The 24,489-nt window shown below is 39.9% G+C and overlaps 1 protein-coding gene across 3 annotated transcripts in view; it reads left to right on the top strand.

Moving 5' to 3' along the window:
- Positions 1-5,022: 5,022 nt before the first annotated feature.
- The window catches only part of LOC121960451 (enhancer of polycomb homolog 1-like), a 42,259-nt gene continuing 22,792 nt past the window's right edge, over positions 5,023-24,489 (top strand). Inside the window, exons 1-3 of one of the 3 annotated variants that reach the window (XM_088071753.1) lie at positions 5,023-5,315; positions 6,826-6,936; positions 23,799-23,958. In XM_088071753.1, the coding sequence (XP_087927879.1) occupies positions 6,835-6,936; positions 23,799-23,958 (262 nt within the window). In that variant the 5' untranslated portion in view covers positions 5,023-5,315; positions 6,826-6,834. Of the gene's footprint in view, positions 5,316-6,825; positions 6,937-11,069; positions 11,578-23,798; positions 23,959-24,489 lie in introns of those variants that run through there. The other 2 variants (XM_042510139.2, XM_042510137.2) reach the window with 2 other exon arrangements.

Here is a 24,489-nt window from a genome sequence, read left to right as displayed (position 1 = left end):
AACAAAAGGCTGCTATTTCACAAGTTCAGAATGAGAGCAGGCTGGTAAATCAGGCCCATAGGAAGGGCACTGGGATTTGAAGCCAATTTTTGTATTGGAACAGTGGAATTACAAAATCCAGGACCTACCCATGATGTGAGCCCAAACAAAAAGACTTCTGCCCATAGACTTATATTGTGAAAGAGACGTCTGTAAATCAATCCATACATTTTTTTTGAGTGTCACTCACAATGATTCATTTTGCTATCAGATTTTGCTGAGGAAGGCAAGTCTGAGGAGGTGAGTTTTTCCATGGAGAGAGGGCAGCGACTGAAAATGCGCTCTCACCCCTGGTTAGGTTCTTGGTCCGAGGGATTGGTCACTTCTCATCACTTCTGGCTCCAAAAATCCAAGATGTCAACCTTCAGATGCCAGACTCAAGGCTTCAAAAAAGGAGTCCACAAACCATGGGTGGCTCTGTCTATTATTTTCATACAGTGTGCGGTGTGTTTATGTCGCCCAGCATTCAGTGGTAAAGCATGTGAGTGCCCTCTCACTGTGAATTCTTGAGTGTCTCAGGATAAAAAAGATTTGTGCAGGCAGAGGGGATGGTCACTGTGCCATCTGCGTTTGCCATGACAACCACTTCAAGCTTCAACTTGTTAGCTTTGCCCTTCCCTCCCTGTCACCTGCACCTTGCACAGGTACCATGACCTTTTTAAGTCCTGACAAATTAAGTGAAAATTCAAATTAAGTATAGAAGTGTGTGCTAGATCTAAGGGGAAAAGAATACAAGAAAACCCCGACTTTAATTACCTTCCTTACTAAATACTGTTTCAGTTCTGACCAAACTGGTGGTTCTTTTCCACAGAGAATACATACTGTGCAGGGCCCTCCCAATGGGCTTCCATCCAAAGGAGTGTGAGACGAGGTGTCCCCACCTGAACCCCACTCTTGCTGGTCGTGCTGGTGTCTTAGCAACAGTACATCTCTCCAGGCTTTCACACCTTTATGGAGGTGGACACAGAGCTAGTGCACAAAAAGACAAGAACAAAGTAATAACACTATGTTTCATGACTAGAACAATATATCTACAAGAACAAAAAAACATGTAACACTTTCTAAGTAACGTTCAAGTGTATATAGGCAGCCATCAGTTTGAGCGTAGATACACAAAGGTTCTGTGAGTCCAAGCGCACATAAAGAAGCTCAAAATAGCGCACCCAAAGACCGCCTGAGCAGACATCACCCCTTTATTTCCAGCGGCGTCTGCTGTAACCCTGCAACATCGCAGCTCCAGTTACATTGCACAAGGAGCATGTCCCAGCCTTTTTTGAATCGCCTTGATCCATGGAGTCTGCCATGTTGCAATGTTTCTACAATAGCCCAGAAAGGACAAATCAAACACTGGCTCAAAGTCGGTTTGCTTTTTAGAGTAAGTGACCTCTGTGGATTACTCAGCTTCTGGTAATAACTTCCTGAATATCTGGATCATAAGTTCTCAGAGAAAAAACATACACAAATATTAGCAAGCTCGTGGCTAACAGCACGTCTGTTAAGAGTTAAGCATCATTGGAGAAACATTGATTTGTAATATCAAACTGCTTTATTATATGTTTTAACTGGTTTGAATCACCTGCTCCATTTGTTTTAGAGAGGATGAGACCTCTGTGGATAATTCGGCTCCTGGTAAAAAACCTTCTGAACAAAGAACACTGAAGGAATTCTAACCGGGAGCATTTCAGTTGGATGTAAAGTATAATCCTCATCATTAGATGTCACTAAATCCCCTAAAATCTGACACACTGATCCTTTAAATCAGCTAAAGGTTTTTTGTTTTACTAATGTAAAAATGTATCTACTGTATGTCATGATGATAAATCAGAAAAGCTTATCTTTTAGATGAAACCCCTCAGGACCCTTTTTGCACATGGTGTCACGTATGGTTGCTTCTACACCCACAATAATCAATAAATAAAACACCAAAAACGCAGTCTGTTCAGAGAATAATCATTATTTAATCTTTCTGCCTGCTGCATCTGTTTTTTGACATAGTGTTCTATTAGTCATGCATATCATATGCAGTGGAAAATGGTTGTGCATTTTAATCCAATTTTTTTTTTTAATGGAATCAATATATCTGGTTTTGATAAAGTGCTACTGCTTCCTCTATCTCTCCAGAATGCCCATCAGGCCCGAATGTGATTCTGATCACTGCAGTGCTATCAGCCTCTGTTGTGGTGCGGGGTGTGGCTTTGTTGCTGCTATGGAAACTACTCACCAGCATCCATGACCGGAGGGAGTTTGCCCGTTTCCACTGAGAGCTGGAGCCGAGACGCTGGAACAGGGTGAGCCCTGCCCAAACAAACCCTTCTGTCAGTAGCTGTCAGTCAGGGACTGTACAATAAATGCGGGGATTTGTCTTGGTGACATTGCTGCAGGGACATTTTGACAACTAACACGGTAGAACAAGAACATAATGGTAAACGTGGTACAGAGGGAAAATACATTAAGAGCTATGGAAAGGAATGAGATGCATTATATGCATATTCTTTAACCCTTTTTAACCTGGAGTGGCATCACTTTTTTGTTCTGCTTTCTGATGCCTTTTGGAGGTATTTAAACCTGTGAACCTTGAGCAAATAGGGAAAAAAGCTGATGAGCAACTTAGTGAGAAATGTTCTACAAATGGCAAGAAATTAGTAGATTTAGAAAATTAGTTTTTGGAAACCTAGGGAAAAATGCTTGGGGGAAATCTATTCATAATGATCATAACTACATACTTAAAATTCTGTTACAAAATTATTATTCTTTTTTCCAGATCATTTCCTTTTTTTAACTTTTCTTTTTCTTTTTTCTTTACTCATTTTCAGGTAATTTTCTTGTACTTTTCATGAAATTTAATTTTTGATCATTTCTTCTTTCATTGCTTATTGCCTTGTGCCCATGCTATTGAAAGAAATCAAGACATTTGCTCAAGTTTCACAGAGTTGAAATAAAATAAACTGTATGCATGCATGTCATAACAACTCTATTGTAGCAAAATTGGCACAAAATGAATGTCTTACAATGTTGTTTCCACTCTGTTGCAAGAAGACAACCTATCTCTAAGAATGCCATCATGACAACTGTCATCCGGCGATATAAAGAACAGTAACAGCAGGAAACAGATCTACTTTTCAATCAGGATCCCTGTTGTGAAGCACAATGAAACAACATCCTTCATCTAAACTGTTAACAGCAGTTGGTCCAACTTGTTTGGCAGAGGTGGAGAGGGGGACGGATGTGGATGTCTGATTTACTGTCCTTTGATCTCAATATGCAACCCCGGACTTCCAGTCTCTGAGCATCCCTTCCTGGCATGCAAACAAATTCAAACAGCATCCCCCTACATAAGCTGCTTCTTACAGGAGGTGCTTGTGAATGCAAAGTTAATGTCCTTGCATTATTATATAATATACTATTATCAGATTAAAAGCACGAAAGCTATTTATATATGGTGTAGTATTTTATAAGGCATACATTGAAATCTCCCATACATGCTGACTGGTTGGCTCAGCTGTGTAACTTAGGTCTCAGAAGGCAAAGAGATAGTAAGGTGAGTATTCTGCATTATGCACTGTAATCCCAGTGGAGACCGGGTCTTTGCATGGGTCTCCACTGCCCTCTAGATGAGAGGAGAAGAAACTGACATCCTGCTGGAAATGATGAAGCATCTTCACATTCATTTACAGTCAAGCATAGTCAGAGAAGATGCTATTTTGGACACCAACATGCAAACCCAGAGTGTTTTGTATTACATCAGACACCTGTGAATTCATCACGAACTCTGCAGGCTTGATATGGTGCAGTGTACTGTACAACTTTAAAAAAGAGCAGCCAGCGTACGTGCCAGCCACTTTGCCAGAGCACTGGGCTGAATCATGTAAGCGCAGAGAAACAATGGGATGTTCAAATCTAAATGGATATTAGGGTTTTTCCACTGCCTACAGATGGCTGCTGATGACCTTGCTGGGAGAGTTGAGCAAAGCGATATTAATCATAGCGATGCCTCCTCCACTCCCAGAGTCACTGGGCAGGCGTGCATGCAGCTTTAACAGCCAGTGGGAGGTGGTGGTGGTGGTATCAGAGAAAATGACTCCATATGCTTCCACTATGCAGCATTCTCTTTCATCTGTGTCTGATCATAAAAAATGTGCAGAGCAGCTATCGCAGCTTCAGAGGAGGCAGGCAGAGGCAGCCCTGCCCTGCGACATGTGAAGGGGCAGAGATGGAGGAGAGGTGGAGGGAGGTGACCAGCCCCGGAGGCAGTTACATAACAAATACTGCAATCATGTTGGAGGAACACTGTAGCTGCTGTGTGTCATCACTTGTTGGTCTGCATGTGGCTTAAATAAATTAGTGACATTTTGTCAGTGGCTGCCTTTTTGGTGTCTTTGTATTTTTTTATTTTTTTAATGCTTAGCCATTGCTGTTATAATTACGTGAATGCATAATCTGAACAAGTGCAAATTATTATTATTATTTTAATAATTATTACAAAAATATTATTATTAATAATAATAATAACTATTATTATTGTTGCACATTAAATATGTTGAATAAATAATTATTATTACTATTAAAAATAAATAATAAATACAATAAGAAAGTATATATTATTATTCCTGTAAAATAAATACATTTATTAAAAAATAGTATAATAAATACAATAAAATAAAAACAATTAATGTTATTATCATGAAGATGATTATTGTGATTATGATTTGATTATCATCATTATTATTGTTGCACTATAAACAAATAAATTGAATTAAATAGTAATTAGTATTACTATTGCAAAATAAATAATGATGAACAAAATAAAAAATATTATCACACATTATTATTATTAGTAGTAGTAGTATTATTATCATTGTTATTATTATTATTATTACTATTATTATTATTATTATTATTATTCATGGGTGGGCGGGGGACCAGTGAGCTCATCCTCCTCGAGCTCTCCACAGGTGATTGGTGGCATTCACCCTCCAATCACAATTCGTCTGCAAAGTGGCTTGGTGGTCAGTTTTGGATCTTTTTTTGTCGAAGTAACCTTTGCGAACTACCCAACTTTACCGTCACCGACAGGATAACACTTTCTCTGCCGTAGCTCTTGTATCCGGCGACCTTTCACCGCGAGTTCGCCGCACTTTGAAAGACAAAACACCTCAAATCGTTTTCCTCTGAGGCGTCCTGAAGGGAGCTAACCAGCGTTAGCATTGAGCTAGCATGACAACCAGAAGAAGATCTGCCATCATCATCATCCTCCCCTGTGGCTCTGCTAGCAGCAGGTAAGTTGCAACTCTGGCTCAAGCTAGTTTTTCTTGTCTCATCTTCGTGGCAGTCGAAAGTATCGCGTTTCAAATGCGAATAAGTAAGTTGCGAGTTGAAATTAAAGTGTTGGCAGCTTGTCCGCAAACTGTTAGCAGGCTGGTAAATGGCGCAGGGTCAGGGCTAAGCTAGCGTTAGCAGCCTGTCAGCTAGCCTTGTGCAAACACAGCTGTGTCTGATCTTTGGGCTCGAAGCGAATTACAAACACCGTTAAAAGCTTCTTCGTAATCGGCTTCGTAGCGGTGCATGGTTGTCGTCCACATTTGCTAAGACGATTTCTGACTCTCTTTTTCTGTCGTGTCTGGCTCTATTTACCCCTCTGTTACTCTTCCATATATGGGGTTTGCACTAATGTGCACTCTGTGATGTTGTAGCAACAAAACTTGTTCTGCATGTTTAAAGCTACCCCAAATGCAATCTGCAACTCAAATATGTATGATGATATCACAATAGCCTGTTACAGCATCACTGTGAATTGAATCTCCATTTTTGACAAAAAATAAAATAAAAAAATCCAAAAGTAAAAAATAGAAATTCATTTACTGTAATTTACTTAATGTGCTCATTCTTATAAATATGTGCTGCACAACAAAATCAGAGTTGCTCATTAAAATTGCACACAGATGTTATCCAGTAATTTTATTATTCATTTATAGATACATACCTGATGTGAATGATCAATGCACGTTCTGTAACAATATGGTAGAAACATAGGGCTGAGTGATATGGCCCTAAAATATTCTCACAATATTTCAGAGTATTTTTGCAATGATGATATTGACGTATTTTGACATAACACTGAAAAATATTTTACCATTAATTTCAAAAACAACAATTGCAATAGTAGGGCTGTGTCATGTGATACATAAATGTATTATTTATTTAAGAGAATATCAAATATGAATCTAACTTGTTATTTTGCCCAGTGTTTTTTTTTCTATTTTTTATGTAAGCTGTCTTTTATTGCCCTGATATTCATGTGTTACGATACTGGTAGAAAACTGGTGGCAGTTATTGGTTGATGTATACCTGCAAGCTGTGTTGAAAATAAATGATAACAACTGGTCAACCCCCCAACCCACCCACCACCACCACCACCAAAAATAAAGCAAAACTGTACACATAAAATTCAGTATTTGAGTCTAAAAACAAAATTCACGAAGGACCGCAAACCCCCAATTTTATATTTGTCCCCCAAAAATAAATATGAAAGTAACAGAAGACTTTTATTTTCTATATATATATATATATATTATAAAATTTGTGACATTTACACCATAAGTTGATGCGGAAAAGGAACAAATTGATGCATTAAATGTCACTAGAGTGCCCAAAATTTCAGTGTTTGATGCTTTTATGTGTGTCCCCAAATATTGAAATGAAATCTACACCCTTGATATTACCGTGTATTAAACACAGATTCGACTCTATTAATCATTTATTTATTTTTTGCAACTCTCTGTCTCATAGGTCTCCATTATGGTCTACAGCTGTGAGCTTATTGCTCCCAAATGGATGATGATTATCATGTCAGCCTCCTGCATGTGTATCGTTCACTCACGCCCAAAGGAATACTCACAGGTTATTTGCATTTCTTGTTTTTCCTCATTCTGTTATGATAAGACTATAAAATATGCATTATCTTGTACCTATGCTATATATCACAATGTAAAGATGCTTTAATAATGTCTGCACATGCATTTCTTATTTCTCAGTAGAAAGAAAAGGGGCAATTTGACAGTTCATCTTGTGTTAATGCTTTCCCCACATGAGTTGTAATGGTAATTATATCTAATGAGTATGTCTGGATGTAAGTTGAACTGTCTGACATGCACAAATCATTGTGTTTGTGTAGGCAGGTGTAGTGTGGAATCAGTGAGATAGTTGGTGGTAAAGCTTAAGAATGCAAAGATTATTCTTTGAAACATTTATAATTAGGCTTGCTTTTGTTCTGCAAGGAAGAAGTTGGCCTTAAGGGAGGTTTTAGATTGATTATTCTGATGAGACTCAATAAGCAGGCTTTATATTTAAACATCAGAAGAAATGAGCTTTGAAATGTAATATCAAAGTAACAGACATGGCACTTATTTGTGTAAATCTCGGTTTTTAGGCCAATGTTGAGTACCATATGCGTAGTAACCAAAGAATCAGGTGTGTATCCCGTCTTGCCTCTTATTTAGGCCTCATTTAAATCAAATATTTGCTGCTGTTGGCCTAAATATTAAAAATAGTTGAGGCATATAATTTTCAGAATGTGGTCCGATTATTATAACACACCGCCTTCAGCCTTTCAGAAAGCTTTGGACGTTGGTGACTCCTGTAATTGGTCTGAGGCAACAAAAGTGTTATGATCAAAAGACGGACAGTTGCAGTCCTGTGGTGAAAAAAAAGCCACATTGTCAAAAGTAGTTAGATAACAAATGCAAGACATGTCTCAAGGTTTCACACACATTCATTAATTTGTAGCTGCCCGTCACGATTAAAACATCTGTTGCCACATTTTAATTTTCTATTTTTAGAGTTTGACTGTGCATTAGGTGCGAAATACATATATCATTCGGTTTTCATTGCAGCGCAGAGTATACTCTGGGTACAGACAGAGCAGCACAACTTTAGGCACAGAAAAAGTGAAACATTCATTGTGTTGGGTCTTAAAGTTTGCTTTTTCTCACAAACAGCTGTTCATCTCATTCATAAATCTGATTTGACAGTTATCAACCCTGCAAGTCAAACTCGAAAAACTGCTGCTGGGGGGAAAAAAGAAGAGTTCCATCTGCGTTGCATTTCCTCTGACTTTAGAAAGGGGACACAGACAAACTGGCAAGGAAAACAAAAAATGAAAAGTTAGACGAGTTAGATGGACGTCATTGTTTTTGCAATTTGCTGACATTTTTTGCCACTGTTCTTCTTTTGATTTCGCTGGTAACTGCCACTTCCTATTTTTCTATTCTCCTGTGATGGGTCACACTCATAACACGTCGTAAAAATGTCACACCCGTGCTGCCCATGATCTTATCCCACCAGCTGTCTTGTTAATATAGACAACTGTATCCCGCCATACCACAATTGAAACTTACAGAACGACGAGTCGGTAAAACAGTTCAATGTGGCTATTGATACTAATTCTGTGGGAAACGCTGTCTCATTTAATAGGTGAAAAAATGTAAATAACCTTTCAGTACATCATTAGTGTGCAGAAGGATCTGTCAAGAAGCACAGTGCACATCCTTGAAGCTTTTGGGGTCCAGCAGCAGGTTTTCACATCTGACAGTTATGAACAAGAAGATGAAGCTACACTGGGAAGAACCAACATGTCTTGACAGTTGACATATTAAACAATGTTGGCTGGCTGAGTGTATCTTGATTTCTGTATCTTGACAAGGCACCATGAACCCGTGGATCCAACCTGGCCTTTTTGTGGTCATGGCATCTTACAGGTACCATATGAAACAATTGCAATGCCATTTTTATTGTTGATAGTAGGGCTACACAAGTGATCAAAATATTACTGGAATCACAAGATAGCTAAGTACAATATCCAAATTCTACATGCAGATTTTTTTTGATAAAGGTAAAAATGGAAACATGTTTGTGTGGCAGAAATCATATAATGTTTTTCTATTTTTTCTGTGAAAATCAAATGCAAAAAATACCATTCCTACTAGAATCGCAATCGCAATATACATAAAACCAATTGTAAAGTGACTTTTTTTTGCAGACCATGCAGTACATATTCAGTTTGTAGGTTGTATTGCTCTTCTGTGCTGTTTGAGTCAAGTATTCGGAAAAGAATTAACCCAAACATGGCCAAAATATATAATTTAACATTCCTCCTAAACTGAGATTACATAGCTTCACTAAATGGTATTTACTGCACTTTGTTGTGAGGTGTTTCTGTTATTTTGTCCAGCCTCGGCAGGTGCATGTACAGCATGAGTGTAAACAGTCTTCATATTTATGTCAAAAAAAGATTGATAATGACAGCACAGCTGTGGAGATGGTGATGTTTACATACTTTTGTAGCTTGCTCTGACTCTGCTTATACAGTACCAGTCAAAAGTGTAGACGCACCTTCTCATCCAATGGTTTTTCTTTGTTTTTATTATTTTCTACATTGTAAATTAATACTGAAGACATCAAAACTATGAAAGAACACATATGGGATTATGTAGTAACGAAAAAAGCGTCAAACAAACCAGAATATGTGTTATATTTTAGATTCTTCAAAGTAGCCACCTTTTGCTCGTATGACAGCTTTGCACACTTCTGGCACTGTCTCCATCAGACTCATGAGATAGTCAACCCAAATGGTTTTTCAGTTGACAGGTGTGCCTTCTCAATCAGTTGTGTTGTGCAGAGAAAGGCTGCAAAGAAGCCACTACTGAGGAAGAACAACAACAAGAAAAGACTTGTGGGACAAGGAGCACAAGGAATGGACACAAACTACTTTGGTCTGATGAGTCCAAATTTGAGATTTTAGGTTCAATCAACCATGTCTTTGTGAGACACAGAAAAGGTGAGCGGATGGTTTCTACATGTGTGATTCGCAGCGTGAAGCATGGAGGAGGATGTGTGATGGTGTGGGGGTGCTTTGCTGGTAACACTGTTGGTGATTTATTCAAAATTCAAGATTCAAGAATTCCACAGCATTCTACAGCATCACGCAATCCCATCTGGTTTGCGCTTAGTGGGACCATCATTTGTTTTTCAACAGGACAATAACCCGAAACACACCTCCAGGCTATGTAAGGGCTACTTGACCAAGAAGGAGAGTGATGGAGTGCTGCGTCAGATGACCTGGCCTCCACAATCACCCGACCTAAGCTCAATTGAAATGGTTTGGGATGAGTTGGACCGCAGAGTGAAGCAGCCGACAAGTGCTCATCACCTCTGGGAACTCCTTCGAGACTGTTGGAAAACCATCCCAGGTGACTATCTCATGAGTGTGATGGAGAAAATGCCAGAAGTGTGCAAAGCTGTTATAATAGCAAAAGGTGGCTACTTTGAAGAATCTAAAATAAAATTAAAAAAACACATTCTGGTTAGTTTGACACTTTTTTTTTTACTACATAATCCCAAATGTGTTCTTTCATAGTTTTGATGTATTCAGTATTAATTCACAATGTAGAAAAAAAATAAAAATAAAGAAAAACCATTGGATGAGAAGGTGTGTCCAAACTTTTGACTGGTACTGTATGTGCTGTGCATTATCAGAAAAGTAAAGCAGCAGATGTCTTGTAATCATAGTGAATTATAGTATTAGTTTTGTACCACAGAGTGGCGCTATTTGCAAAACAATTGAATCTAATGGGCATAACGTGTGTCCTATTTTTGGTTGCATGTTAATTTTAACACATGGCATAAGTTTTTGTTGTTTTTTTTTTATTTTTGCAAAGTATAAAACCAACAAAAAACAATAGAATATAACCTGTGATTATGTTTTACCCAGAAATGCAATCTATGTTAATGATGCAACAAACAGGTATGCATTTTTGTATTTGTATTATTCAAAAAAAAAAATGAATTCATTATATTTATTTATTTATTTATTTTTTCTAAATGGAGAATAAATGTTTTCGTACGTCAGCATCATCCTGGCGTATTACCGGATGAGAACATCCCGAGCCTGGGAAGTTCACATCCCTTCATCAGCATCCAGCATCTCGCCCCCACCGTCGGGTACACCCCTCCCTCCATCCCCCGTACCCCAAGGGTCTCGCGAGCGCGCACGCGTGCGAAACTGCGTGGGAATGGCTGTTTGTGTGATCGAGGGGGTTGGGCCGCTTGGAGCGAGCTGAGAGCTGCATGAGTTTGTAATGTCCGCCATGTTGGCCATGGCGTATTGAACCGGGGAGGAACAGCGGAGCCCACGAAAAAAAGAGACCGACAGAGAGCGACCGAGATCCGGGCCTGCCCGGCTCTGTTCGCGCTGCTACGGACCTAAGCCCGCCCTTAATCGACCGGCTGACTCCCAGAGACCGCTACAGATTCATCCATGAGAACTCGAGGCAGACCTGCTGTTATTCCTAGCAGATCGAATAGATTTATGCTGCATCTTTTAATATAAAAATGAGTAAATTGTCGTTTCGGGCACGGGCGCTGGATGCTAGTAAGCCTCTACCCGTCTTCCGCTGCGAGGATTTGCCTGACCTGCACGAGTATGCCTCCATCAACCGGGCAGTGCCGCAGATGCCGACTGGGATGGAAAAAGAGGAGGAATCGGTATGTTTTTTTATTGCTGTCCGGCTGATGGTGGGTCGCTTTGGCTGTGTTTTTCTATCGACGGGCGCCTCTATGTTGCCTGCGCAAGCTTGTGCAAAATGGCCGCCATGTCTGCTCTTTCGTGCACACGACGGAGCTCGACGAATACTGAATATAACGACCCCGTTCAACCGCGGGTGTTATTGCGGGGCTGCGAGGGTTTGGTATTTTATTCGCGAGCCGTGTTGTGTGCATTTGTTTCACTTGAAATCGCACCCGAAAGCACAAAGAAGTCACGTGACTTGTATCTGTTCCACCATTTTGTTGACTTTCTCTTCGGTAAAGGCAAGCGGGGACAGGCCTTGGACGTGGTGTACTTTCCGTGAACAAATGCCAGGGGGAGACAATGAGCCCCCCAGCCCGGTTTGACAGTTAGGTGTTGCGTGTTGACAGCTCCGGCTGCCATGTGTGCTGCACACCGCCTGCACTCGCCGTCGCCAGTTTGGCGGAGAAAGCGGAGGAGGGGAAATCTTGCAGAGCCTCTGTTTAATCTTAACATGCTCTTGCAGAATTGCACAGTGTCGTGGGAGCGTAATGTGTTATGACATGCACGGTATGGCGATGATGGATTCGTGTTTTCTGCGTAACATCTGTTTTGGACACATGTTGATATGTGTCTGAAATGTTGCAGCCATATTTTAGGTGTGTATCTATGAATGAAAAGTGAGAAGCGACACCGAATTGCAGCACGAGGCGTGTGTGTTTTGTAAACTGTTGTGAAAATAGGGAAGTTATTTTGTCATGTCTTTACATATCCTCAAGGAAATACAAATTTATCACTTCATTTTGCAGTTGTCATGCAGGTTGTTGCTGTAACATCAGATATTTAGGTACTTCTTGAAAAGATAAGAACAGGAAATTGTACTTGTTACAGCAGCTCAGTGCAACTTTAAATCTAGAATGAAACTATTTTAAAAAGGTGTCGACCAATATTGGTCTTTCAGGACAAATGACAATTATTAGTAGTTAAATAGACAACTAACTAAAGATAACTTTGGAGCCAATATGAATTTACAATGAAAATCAAAGTCTTTTTTTCCATATTCAAAATTTGGAGTGTAACAAACTCCCAATAAACAAACAAACATTTAATCAAAACACAAACTTTGATCATATACAGCAAGTTCCCAGAAACTTTTTGATGCTGTTCATTGAAAATTTGAATAAAATGACAATTTCTTTACACTTTTTAATTAATTAATTTTGTCAGCAATCATTAAAATAAACACAGATACAGATAAAAGGTAAAATGCCAAATATCAGCCCAAACAATCAGTCAGGCCGATAATCTATCTTTAATACAAAATACATATGAGGAGAATATGCACTATAATTCAAGTTTTCTTTAACGAGATAGTTTAGGTGTTTTTGAAGTGGGGTTGTATGGACCACCTCTCTATCGACAGTACAGTAGGCTCCCAGTTTGGGGTAGCGTGTTTTTTCAAATAACGATTTTAACAATAATCGATTAAGGAAATGCCCACAATTTGCAGCACTAGTTAAATGGCATATTAGGTCATTTTTTTGGGATAATATTTAAGTTGTCTAATATTTGTTTCAGCTTGTTGAATCGATACTACATCATTGGTTGATCACTCTTGAATAGTAGGTCTTACACGGCTTTGCACGTTACTCGACTTTAAATCACGTTTAAATGTAGAAATGATTTGCATTTTGCCTGCAGACGGATTATGCAAAGCCACGTAAGTATAAACCATAGAAACCACGGCTTGTCAGGTTGTTTGTAGCTCAGATACGAGCGTTGAATTCACGGCACATGTCAAACAGGGTCCCTCCATTCAAGTCACTGTCATCGGCTGACCGCTCTGCAGAATATACTCTTTAACGAAACCTCCACGTTTACACTTTTACTTAGAGTGCTTTCAAATGTGTAACGTTATGCATGCATGCATGTATGTTGTTATTAGTTACTTGCTGGTTGTAAAGCGAAAGAAAGCATTAATACCTGCTGTTTATTACCCCCCCGGCCTGCTCTGCTGAATTTCTCTTCATCACCTAATCAGCAGGAGAGCCCTCTATGCCGCTGAGATGCCTCAGCAGACACAAACACTAGGAAAGCACACACAGGGGCCCGCAAAGTCAGCAGAAATCCTGCCTCCCCCACCTACTGTACACATACACACAGCGGCATTACATAACAGAGTGACGGAAGAGATAAAGAGGACAGTTTTACTACAAGGCTGTGCATGGCTTAGCTCCCTGACCCACTTCCTGTCCGGCAACAATGGATTCTTGCTGTGCCGAGCTGACAGAGTGACCACATGCTGACCCGAGAATGTCTGTTTAAGAAGCGAGGAAGCACACGTTGTGATGGTGATGAGGTGCTACCACACATATGGAGGAATATCTTTTTGTAGACCACCGATGCTGCTGAAAGGTTGTCCTTTTTTAGGATGTACAGTGAGGTGGTAGAACGAATGCACCTGGTGACGGAGATAAGCCGAATCCATAGCTTGCAGACTTCTGTTTTTGGCTTATTTGAATTACCAGAATAAGTGCCTTTGTATGTCTGCCTCATCAGCATTCATGGCATCAAAGCTGACAGAAATAATTAACCTCTAAAAGCACAATTTGTGCGCCATCCGTAGTTGGGAGTGAAACTGGAAATATGGCACTTCATTCACTAATAATGTTTGCTTTCACAATATCCTGCTCAGCATAAAACACTTCACCTGCTGAGCTCCACTGTTGCTTCACAGCAGATATAATGTGGTTATTTTTTGTTTTTAAAGCACTGTTTTATTTAATGTTGCCGTTTGTAGAAGCAGTAGAGTTAATGCATAAATTGTCGCTATGGTTGGCAACAGGAACATTTTGTCCCGTTGTCTAAGCATGCAGTCTGTGATTGTTTCTTTTGCACTGACAGATTCATCAAGTCCTGTTCAGAGGAGCAGATGTGTAGCCTGTCAGGAAACACAAGGGTTACAGTGGACTCAGTGTATGTGCAGTGAAGGAGGAAGAAGAAATATAGAAGAAAATATAAATATGAAATATAGAAGGAGGATGTAGGTGTCTCGTAAAAAGTTGCTTGCATACTGAATTGCTGTCATCAGGGCGGTCATTGAGTCTACCATGCAGTGATTCAAGGTAGCTCAAAACATGCGCCATTACCACCATTTTTTGTTTTTGCAAATTTCTTCATTTCTGTCGATTTTAGTGCTTTGTAAATGAGCGTTAATTTCCAGCTGTTATTAGGTATGTTGTTGCTTTGAAATAACACAACGTTTTAAGAAGTTTTCTAATAAATCATTTTTTAATTTATAATACACTGGGGCAATAAGGGGAAAAGCGTTTTTTCAGCTCGAATGCTTTGGTTGCATCTGGTTGCTATGATACATCTGTGGAAGTAAATGTGTTGGCACAAGGTAGAGTAGCGTCTCTGTAAAAAGGGAAGGCTGCAGCATGTCTGTGTTAGTTCTGCATTAATTTCTCCTCTCCTGTCGTTCAGTGAAGTGAAGTTTGGTCTGTTTGGGTCCACTCCATTTCAGTGCACTGGTGCAACACCTAAAACATAATGGAAGGGGTCCAGACAGCTGTTTGAATGGTGTGCAGTCTGTTAGCCAGCAGAAGCAACGATGTTACTCTTAGCTGAGAAAACAAACAGCGTCGGCTCTATAAGGCAAAAGCAGCTATTCTAGTTGACAACCATTTGCTTGCATGAACAGTTACGTTAATAGAATGATTTTTTTTTAAGCCTGAATGACATTTATCAGTTCTCTGTCTTATCAATCCCCATGGACTTGTTTGTATTTGTGTTATTGGTCATGTGGTCGTAATGTAAACATTGCTTTTGCCGCTGAAATTTAGCAGCAGATCTGGAGTGTCTGTCGGATCCTATAAGAGTCATGGTGTGCAGACTGGACTTACTTTGGCGCATCGTAGACATGTTCCTGCATGCTCATGGTGCAGACTCAGTGACAAGCTGCTGAGTGTTTTTTTTCCCAAAGTTGAATATTTTTCATTTCTCAGTGACAAGACAAAAAACTGGCAAATGTGCAGCTCTCAGTGCAGGATAGACACCCTGTGCCCTGCAAGCTACAGCATTTGTAGCAAAAAATACCATGAACATAGCAGTTACTGTGGTTGCATGCTATTTTCAGGCTGGTTGGTCAAGTGCACAGTATTGCAATACTGTGATTATCACAGCAGCCCTACACAAGGGTCATCATGGACTCACTAGTCTCGTGAAATATAGGAAGGACACAAAAGAAAGTATCTCATACACAAGTACGCTGTCTGCTTATTAAATTGCCGTTTGTAATAATTAAGAAGAAATTACATAAAGCAAACAGATAGGCACAAGCCATATTCTTTGGTAATGAGCTGAAAGCTTGCATACGTGGCCTAATTTAAAAAAAAAATTTAATTCTCAAAATAGAGAACTTGCCACAATGACCACATGAGCTTATTAAGGAACACACCCTCGTTACAGTTACATAGCTCTCATGCACCAGCAAATGTGTTGCATGCGTTGCTACTTATATTGTGTCATGTTGGTATTTAATGGTGATGTATTAAGAAACATTACATCACATTTGAATAATAGACATTGTAAAACATCAAAGACATCTCCTGTGTTTGATGTGAAGTTATGTCGTGGTGGCCTGTTTTTTGGCCGCCTGTTTGTTTCATGGCATGCATCACTGTGCTTTGTGGGTTTTAGATAGGGTTTATGCCTTGACTCACCAAGGAGATTGCCTTCCTCCCCTTCCTCTGGTCGGCATGAGCTGAAAACACCTGCTGGAGGCCACACTTTTGTTGCCATGGCAACTTTTGTTGGAGTCATCTGTTTTTCTTGGTAACATTTAATGGAAGGAACGTGTGGTGCCGTGAAAAATAGATTTTCATTTGTCTCTCTCCTCTATCTGCATCTGTGGCCGTGACAGAAAGCGGCACAACCACTGTGAAGTCTCCACAGTCCCAGAACATTTTATGTAGAAAGAACAAGAGAATTGAGGTTCGATATTAGTTTGTGTTTTCTGGAGTGAAAAGAAGCAGAGCAGTTAGGGACTACTGTGAACTGAGGGCCTTCAGCATTTGTGCCCACTGTGCATCCAGCCAGCATTAATGATACAGGATTCCCATGGTCATGAAAAACATGGAAAAGTCAAGGAATAAGTAAAAATAATTGAACGTTTTGGAATAGCCATAGAATTTTTGTACCCTTTAAAACCTGAGCAACTTGATTAATGTCTTTCAAAAAATAGGATGACGGCAACAAGCAACGTGTAAGAAGAAATTGCCCAAAAGTTTGCAACAAATTCGTAAACACTACTAGAATATTACCTAAACATAAGCAAAAAAAGGAAAGTAAAAAAAAATGTGTCACATAAATTACTTTAAAAAGAAATAATACTCTAAATATATAATATATAATTATAATTATATAACATTTTTCCCTAGCTTTTTAAAAATACTTTTCTGAAACTGCTAAATTCTTGCTTGATTGTTTGGGAAGACGTTATTCTTTCAGCATGGGCAAACTTTTTACAAGCTTTTCTAGAAACAAACATGCCGTAATGAATTGTCACCTTTACATTTTAATTAAAACAGACAGTTCGGAGAGGTCCTAGAATAGCCTAGTTTACGCTTTCCCATGTGCCATTCTCCAAAGTCCTTTTATCCCTCCTCACCCAGTTCCTCAACAGAGGAAATCCCGGGCTGTGCACCTTGGTTGTGAGGATCACAGCTGCGAAAGATCGGGATATCTTTAAGTCAGAGGCAGCTCAGGGTAGCCCGCTGCAAATCTGCCAAGCTGCTATCCTCCACATAAGCGTGCAAAGGGAAGTCTGGGCCAGGCTCAGGTTTAATTGGTTCCTTACGCTTGCTCTTTATGCAGGTTCCTTAACTCGCAAAGCTCAGGGTTCACCACTGTGTCAGACAGTAGGGTTCACAGAGGGCGATTTCTGAGGATGTGTTTGACAAGCAACACGAAAGAACGATCCCAGCGCCATGTAGGTTAAGCATTGGTTCACAGGGTTTACACAAGGTCATGTCATATCAGCTGACGACTCCTAAATGAAGCTGGAGTCTGTCCTTGTGTTTGCCAGCGTCTGTTTGTCATCAGAGCCCTGTAACTACTGTCCACACAGTCATGCCAGGTGGCTGTCGCTGAGTAATGGCGCATGCAATATTTATGGATGTTTTGGAAGAAGCATATTTTACATTGAGGCTTTGAAAATATGCTTTGTTTCCTCTGGATGCCCTAGTTTCCCCCCACAGTCTGAAGTCAGGTGAATTAGAGAGCGTCTGTAGTTGTGAATTCAAGTATATCTGGTTTTATGTGCACATATTTACTTAATTGTACAATGTGGCCAGTTATTAGTCCTTTTTACACAATATCACACTATGGGGCAGCTTTAAAGTCTCTTCTTTATACTTCCTTTGCATTTGTACACAGAATCAAACAGTGGTTTGTGATTTTAGGTAACATGCTGGCATTGCAGAACCATAAGAGGCATGACGGGCATGGCATTAACCACAACTGTGTCAACCTGTGGCATAAAACATACATTTCGGCAATGATTTATAAACAATAATAAAGGCACAACAATCATTTACTGCCTCTGTTAAATGGCAGTTGATTGCGGCCCCTGCTCGGAGGCTGAGGAGCGCCTGAATGTAAAGTTTTCAAAATTTGCAGGCATTTACAGCCGCTGTTCTTCGTCTTTGAGTTAGTCCCTAACTGCTTCTATCTGCTTTTTAAATCTCCTGAAATGGGTCGCACACACATCATCAACGTCCTGCCAGCTGTCCTGTTTATACAAAAGCTGTTTCAGTGCTGTTAGTACCTCCTGCGGCAGCTTAAATTTTACCTTATAAACAGAATGACAAGGCAGCTTAACAGCATGGTATTCCCTCCTTTAATAGGCAGTGTAAAGGCGGCTGTTTTGCCGTAAACATTTACATTTCTATTTTTAGGATAACTTTTTAGACTGTGTTCCTGTGTCAGCACTTAGTATAATACACGTTATTAAAACTACACGTATTATGGTAAAGGCACAGCACTCAAGGGCAACATTCAGCGTCTGGATGATCTGCTCCAACAAATGGGCTTTTCTGTGGAGGAAGCGGCAGTGACGTCACCACTGCCTATTTAAAAAGTTCTGAGATCTTCAACTAGAGGTGCTCAAAGCAGCTGCACAAAAAGGTGCCGGGCATGGTGCTTTTGCGCTCTATCTTCAATGGGAACAATTGAAAAAGATGGCAGAAGTAAAACGCTATGTGGACACAGGCACTAAGGCTGGCAGTGTGCCCCAAATGAAATTGATTTTGCTCTCAAATTGCTATTAAATGAAGAGCTGAGGGAATTGCATGAATGCTATTGCAGCTCAGCTGTGTGTTCAGATCTTATATTTGATTTTTTTTAAATGTTGCTGAGACATGGGGACAAGGAAACCAGAGCTTCTGCAGTTTCAGACTGGCTAAGCAAAGGATTGTTAAATGTAGGATCACATGAAACTGTTGGCGTATTGCAGGTGGTTGTGTGTTTGTGGGCAGTGAACAAGACTGTGTGAAAGTTTCAACAAGCTTGGCTGGACAGTCTGCACACACTGCAACATTCAACGCCAAATATGACACTTTTTTTCCATCTAAACCTGTGATTTGCATGTGTGAACATGCCAAATTCAGTTGTGTTCAAAGTAACACGCCAGCTAACGTCAGTAACAAATTACCAGTGATCTGTGAATAGATGGTGCTTTGTTTGTGGTATGTTTGCATCCCAAATCATTTAGAGCCCATAACAAGCAGGCAGCAGGTGATAAATGTTGCCTGAATCCTCTCGTGTGAGCACTTTCACTGTACTCCCAGGCTCTGTAAGGTAAATTTCACAATAGTCAGGCACTAATCTGTTTTCTTTGTGCACTGGTTGCAGAGAAAGTGTACAACGCATTGTTGATAAGCTTAGCAGGGGCAGATGGTTCAGCGCTGGACACACGCTGTGTCCTTTCATGCCAGCTCACAGCTCTGATATGGTTCTCCTGTTACTCCACGCAGTGCTCCTCATGGCTCTGGATTATACTTAAGGCCCTAACCACTTAAAGCTCCCACGCAAGTGCTCCACACTGTCTAAAATTGAATGGTTTTTGGGTAATGAAAATTAGACATGCACAGACATGGCTTTGTTCGATGGTCATATTTGCCAGCCACAATTTGTATGTCATTGAACACTGACCCATATCTCAAAATCCACCCAAGAAACTGTGGCTGTGAAAAAAAGTGTGTAAAATGAGTAGGAGCCCTGTTAAAATACTTGTTAGAGCAAGATGGGTCTCAGTGAGTTTGACTGGATTGGCCATCTGTTGCATCAACCAAAGAGAGAAGGCCTTCAAAGATATTGCACCACATTGTGAGCATACATTTGTAACAAGCTGCAATGTATTTGACACAAACGGTAGCTTAAAGGGACAGTTCAACCCAAAATCTATATTAAATATTTTTCCTCGACCCTATAATGCAGTTTATTAGTCTGTATAGTTGTGGTTTGAGTTGCAGAGATTTAGAGATATCGTCCATAGAGATGTCTGTCTTCTATCCATTATAATGGAACTAGATGGCACTCAGTGCCCAAAAAATACAACTGAAAAATTCAACAGCAATGTCTCTTTCCAGAAATCATGACCTGGGGACTCAAGGTTATCTGCAGACCTTGTTTTTAGAAATTTCAAGTAGGAAGAGTTTACTTTCTACCAAACCATACCTGTCAAATGGATTGAATCCTGGAAGTGAAACGACTCAGATGGGACACTCAAAAAAATGTATGTAAACGGACACGGACTCGAATGGTATAATTTCACTATTTAAAGCTGGCTTCAAAGCCCAGCTCTGTTCCTTTGCTCTTGATGAACATGCATACTTGGTTCTGCGTAGTGATAACATTGGTTGGAACATGTTGGTAGGAAGAAAATAGTTCCTACATGAAACTGCTCACACACAAGTTTTGTGGATTATCTTGAGTAACCGGGTCATGTTTTTTTGTTTGTTTTTTTTGTGCTTTGAGTTGCACGAGCTGAGTACCATCTAGTTCCATTATATTTGAGAGATGGCTGATATCTCTATGGCCAGTATCTCAAACACTCAGCAACTCAAACCAAAACAAACTACATTGATAAATAAAACTAAAGGTAAGAGGATAAATATGTATTTTTTTTATTTTCAGGTGTATTGTCTCCTTAACGCTTTGATATCTTAAAAAAAAAAACATGCAGCAAAGGCAACAAGCAGTTTAACAAGACGTGGCCCCAAAATTGGCAACAAAATCAGCAAAAGTTACAAAAAAATTGCCTAAAAATGAGCAAAAAAAAAGTACCAGAAAAACAAACAAAAAAATAATTCAAAATATTTAATCATTATAAATCGCCTTTTTTGGATAATTTTCTTGTAATCTTTTTTTTTTTTTTAAATTAATTTTTAGGTTACTTTCTTGTCACATTTTACTAATTTCCTGCAATTTGTGGGACATTTCTTACCAAATTAGTCACTGCCCCATGTTTTCGAAACCCATTTGCTCAGGTTTCAAAGATTCCAGTAGCTTGTGAAAGGCAGCACAAGAAACCTAATGTCGATCCAGGTTTTCAAGAGTTAATGTCGGTCAAAACGTATGTTCTAGTCATTCACAGTGAGGATTTATGTACAGGCCAATTGGTGATATGTTATTCAGGTATATTTTCAGCTGTTTGTGATTTCGTGTCGGTGTGGGATTCTTCTCAGCAGCACATTTTTTAGGTGGCTGTATCAGATTGCATAATGTGAAAACATTCTGTGCTTGCTGAGTTCAAGAGTCAAAATATGTGGCTCATTTGCCAACGTCCTTGCTGGTGTTGCCAAGTTAGTTAAAGCAGCAGATTTGCAGGTATTTCATCTCTGATCCCACGGCTCAGAATGAGCAACAGAATTTATGTAGATTTTTACGGACATATTTCTTATCCAACTAACTTTGTGACTGTCTCTCGCTGGCAAGTTGCAGGAAATGAAAACAATGAGTCACTGTTGCGATAGTAGAGTTACCTGTGCAGGGCTCCAAATGACGTCTTTGCCAGAGAGTGTATGCTTTGAAGTACAACTACGCTGACTGAATGTCGCCTCTGTGTGCTGGCAGTGGATTGACACACCAGTACCCTCGCTGATGCTTCTTGTATCTCACGGCACCCCACGTCCTACATTATTTTTTCCAGTGACTCATTTCTGCTGAGATACAGCCTCATGGTATATATACGCATTACATACTATGACAAATAGTATGTTATGCCTGCTTAGAAAAGCAGAGACAAATGATTTGAGATAAGGTTGAAAAATAAGAGCGAAGAAATGCCAAGAAAAACATTGGAAGATGATTAGTAAAAGGAAGGGGAAAGGATTTAGGATGATATGTGACTGTGGCAGCCTTATCCTGTTTTGAAATGCTTGTTTTTTTGGAGAATTGCCAGCATGCTTTGCACTCATTTTACAAGCTTTGGGACTCATACAGAGATTTTTTTAAAGAAGGAAAATCATGTTTTTGTTTAGTTACTAATGTTTTATATTTGTTAAACACTGTAGAACAATTTCACCATAGCTTCTGCAACATGTGGTGCTAATAACTTGTCCTGTAGGTCCAGTGAAAGTTTGGGATCGCTCCAAATGTGAGATGTCAATCGCGATTGTGTGAAGGGAGGCTTGTTGTGTGTAATGACCTCAAGATCCTCTGCTACAAACCCATAATTATCCATAGTTTTTTTATCTTCAATCGTGCTATTAAATCTTGTTCTGTCATCTTAGTAGTCTCATATATCTGGTTGTTTTGTGATCAATGGTTCTTTCTGCAAACAGGGTTCCTTCTGATCCTTTCAAAAGTCTTAAAAGTCTTAAGAGGCATTGAATTCATTAATGTCAAAATATGACCTTAATTAGCATTTTAAAAAGTCTCAATTCGGGCCTGAAAAGCCATAAAAATGCTAAGACCTCGAATTGCTTTTACTTATAGATTGTGCTGCAGCTCTGCAACAAGGTCCCCCCTTTTATACTGTCCCTGAATTTTTACACAACCAAATGACAGCAGCCTCGTTCGTCCCGCTCCTGTGTGTGATGATACACTGCATTGCGGCGTCCGGTAATCAAAAGAGTCATGTTGAGTGTCATGTTTAACACACCAGCCTCTGCCTCTAGCATTACATATAATATATAAATCAGCAGCACTATATAGACAATAACAATGGCATTAGTTTGACAGTCACAATCATTTACTGATTTTGGTATATGACAGCTGAGCCTGAGTCTGCTCGGAGGGTATGGAGCATCTGAACCTCGTTGTTTCCCAATTTGCAGACATTTCCAGCCGCCGTTCTTCATCTTTGAGTGAGCTGCCATGCTAACAGCTGCTTTTTAAATCTGCCGCGGTGGGCCGCACACATAAATATGTATTCAATACTTTGGGACCATTTCGCTCATGTTCACTTCCTTCCACCTCTTAGTTTTGCAGAGACCGGGTTTTGGTGCTGTTGGTGCTGTCCTCCCTTTCTGTGATTGGAGGTCGTACAGAACAGTGAGGCGGCATGACGGGCTGATATTTCCAGCTTGAACAGGCGGTGTAAGTGCGTCTGCTCAAAGTAGAAGACATGATTTAGATAGCGCTGATGCACAATGATGGAAGAGAGAAAATAGTTAGGCGCAGGAGAAGACAGGAGTCAAGAACTGCAAATTCAAAGAAAACTGGCTATTTAAAATTTTGCAGCATGGTTGAAACTGTGATTATTTTGGTTATTGTAAAATTTGTCTCATTTTATTCTGAGTGCCATTAAAAAAGACGAAGTCTTAAATTCAACTTGATCCAAGCTGTAGGAACCCTGGAAAAATACTCTTTCTCCTCTCAATATATCTGTAAAGAAACAAACAAAACTGTATTAGATTTATGGTGAAACGGCTGTATTTTCCTCCAGCTTAATCAGCCTTGCTCATTTTTATTCCCATTACACACCAGTACACTTTTCTTGATGCATGTCCAAGTAATACGTATGAAAAGCAGTTTTGGTGTGCCGGTCGATTAATCTGATATTCACTCTGCCGTGTGAGTGTAAGAATGTCTCTGGGAGAAAAAGAACAATAAAAGACTAAATCAGAAGTCTGCAGAGCTCCTTGAATTGCAGATTTTTTTGTTAACAGGAGTTTTTCTTTCTGTCTTCCAGGAGCACCATCTCCAGCGGGCCATCTCGGCGCAGCAGGTATATGGCGAGAAGCGGGACAACATGGTTATCCCCGTCCCCGAGGCAGAGCGCAACATCACGCACTACGAGTCCCTCTACCCCGGGGAGTTCAAGATGCCAAAGCAGCTTATTCACATACAGCGTGAGTAGCGAGCCACTCGCAACAGGATTATCCTCTTAGCTGTGTTAGTGGTCTGCGAGCACGTGGTGATGTTTCTGTCGTGTGGATGCACTGGGTTACGGTTTCAGAGGGTCTGTGCTGCTGATTGAGAGATTTGTGTGTTCAATTTAGGTTTTTATGGTGCAGTTTGTTAGCTTTGTGGATGTGAGGTCAGTGCTAATTATGCAACATTTGTGTTAGATCACATGCTAAAAATTAAATACATTTGTCATATAGAACCTCAGTCAGTAAGTTTACGTGCACAGTTAAGTCTAGCTATGGTTATAGCTCGATTAGATCATTTAATCGGACTGTTGTCTTTGTCTCAGTACACAAGCGCCGGGAGAGAATCGATTTATTGAAGGACATGTTTCAGACTCTGCATCAGATGGTGGAGATATGCCACCTTTTAGCTAGTTGCTATAGACTAATATTATTTATACAGTCAACAATCTAGACCGAATCTCAATCACAACTGCTTATTTACAATAAATCCATGGTAGAAAATTGCTG

Source organism: Plectropomus leopardus, chromosome 21 (genome assembly GCF_026936395.1).
Source record: "Plectropomus leopardus strain MGB_pleo_1.0 chromosome 21, ASM2693639v1, whole genome shotgun sequence".
NCBI lineage: Eukaryota > Metazoa > Chordata > Actinopteri > Perciformes > Serranidae > Plectropomus > Plectropomus leopardus.
The sequence above is the reverse complement of the archived record's forward strand: the minus strand, read 5'-3'. Positions and strand labels throughout refer to the sequence as shown.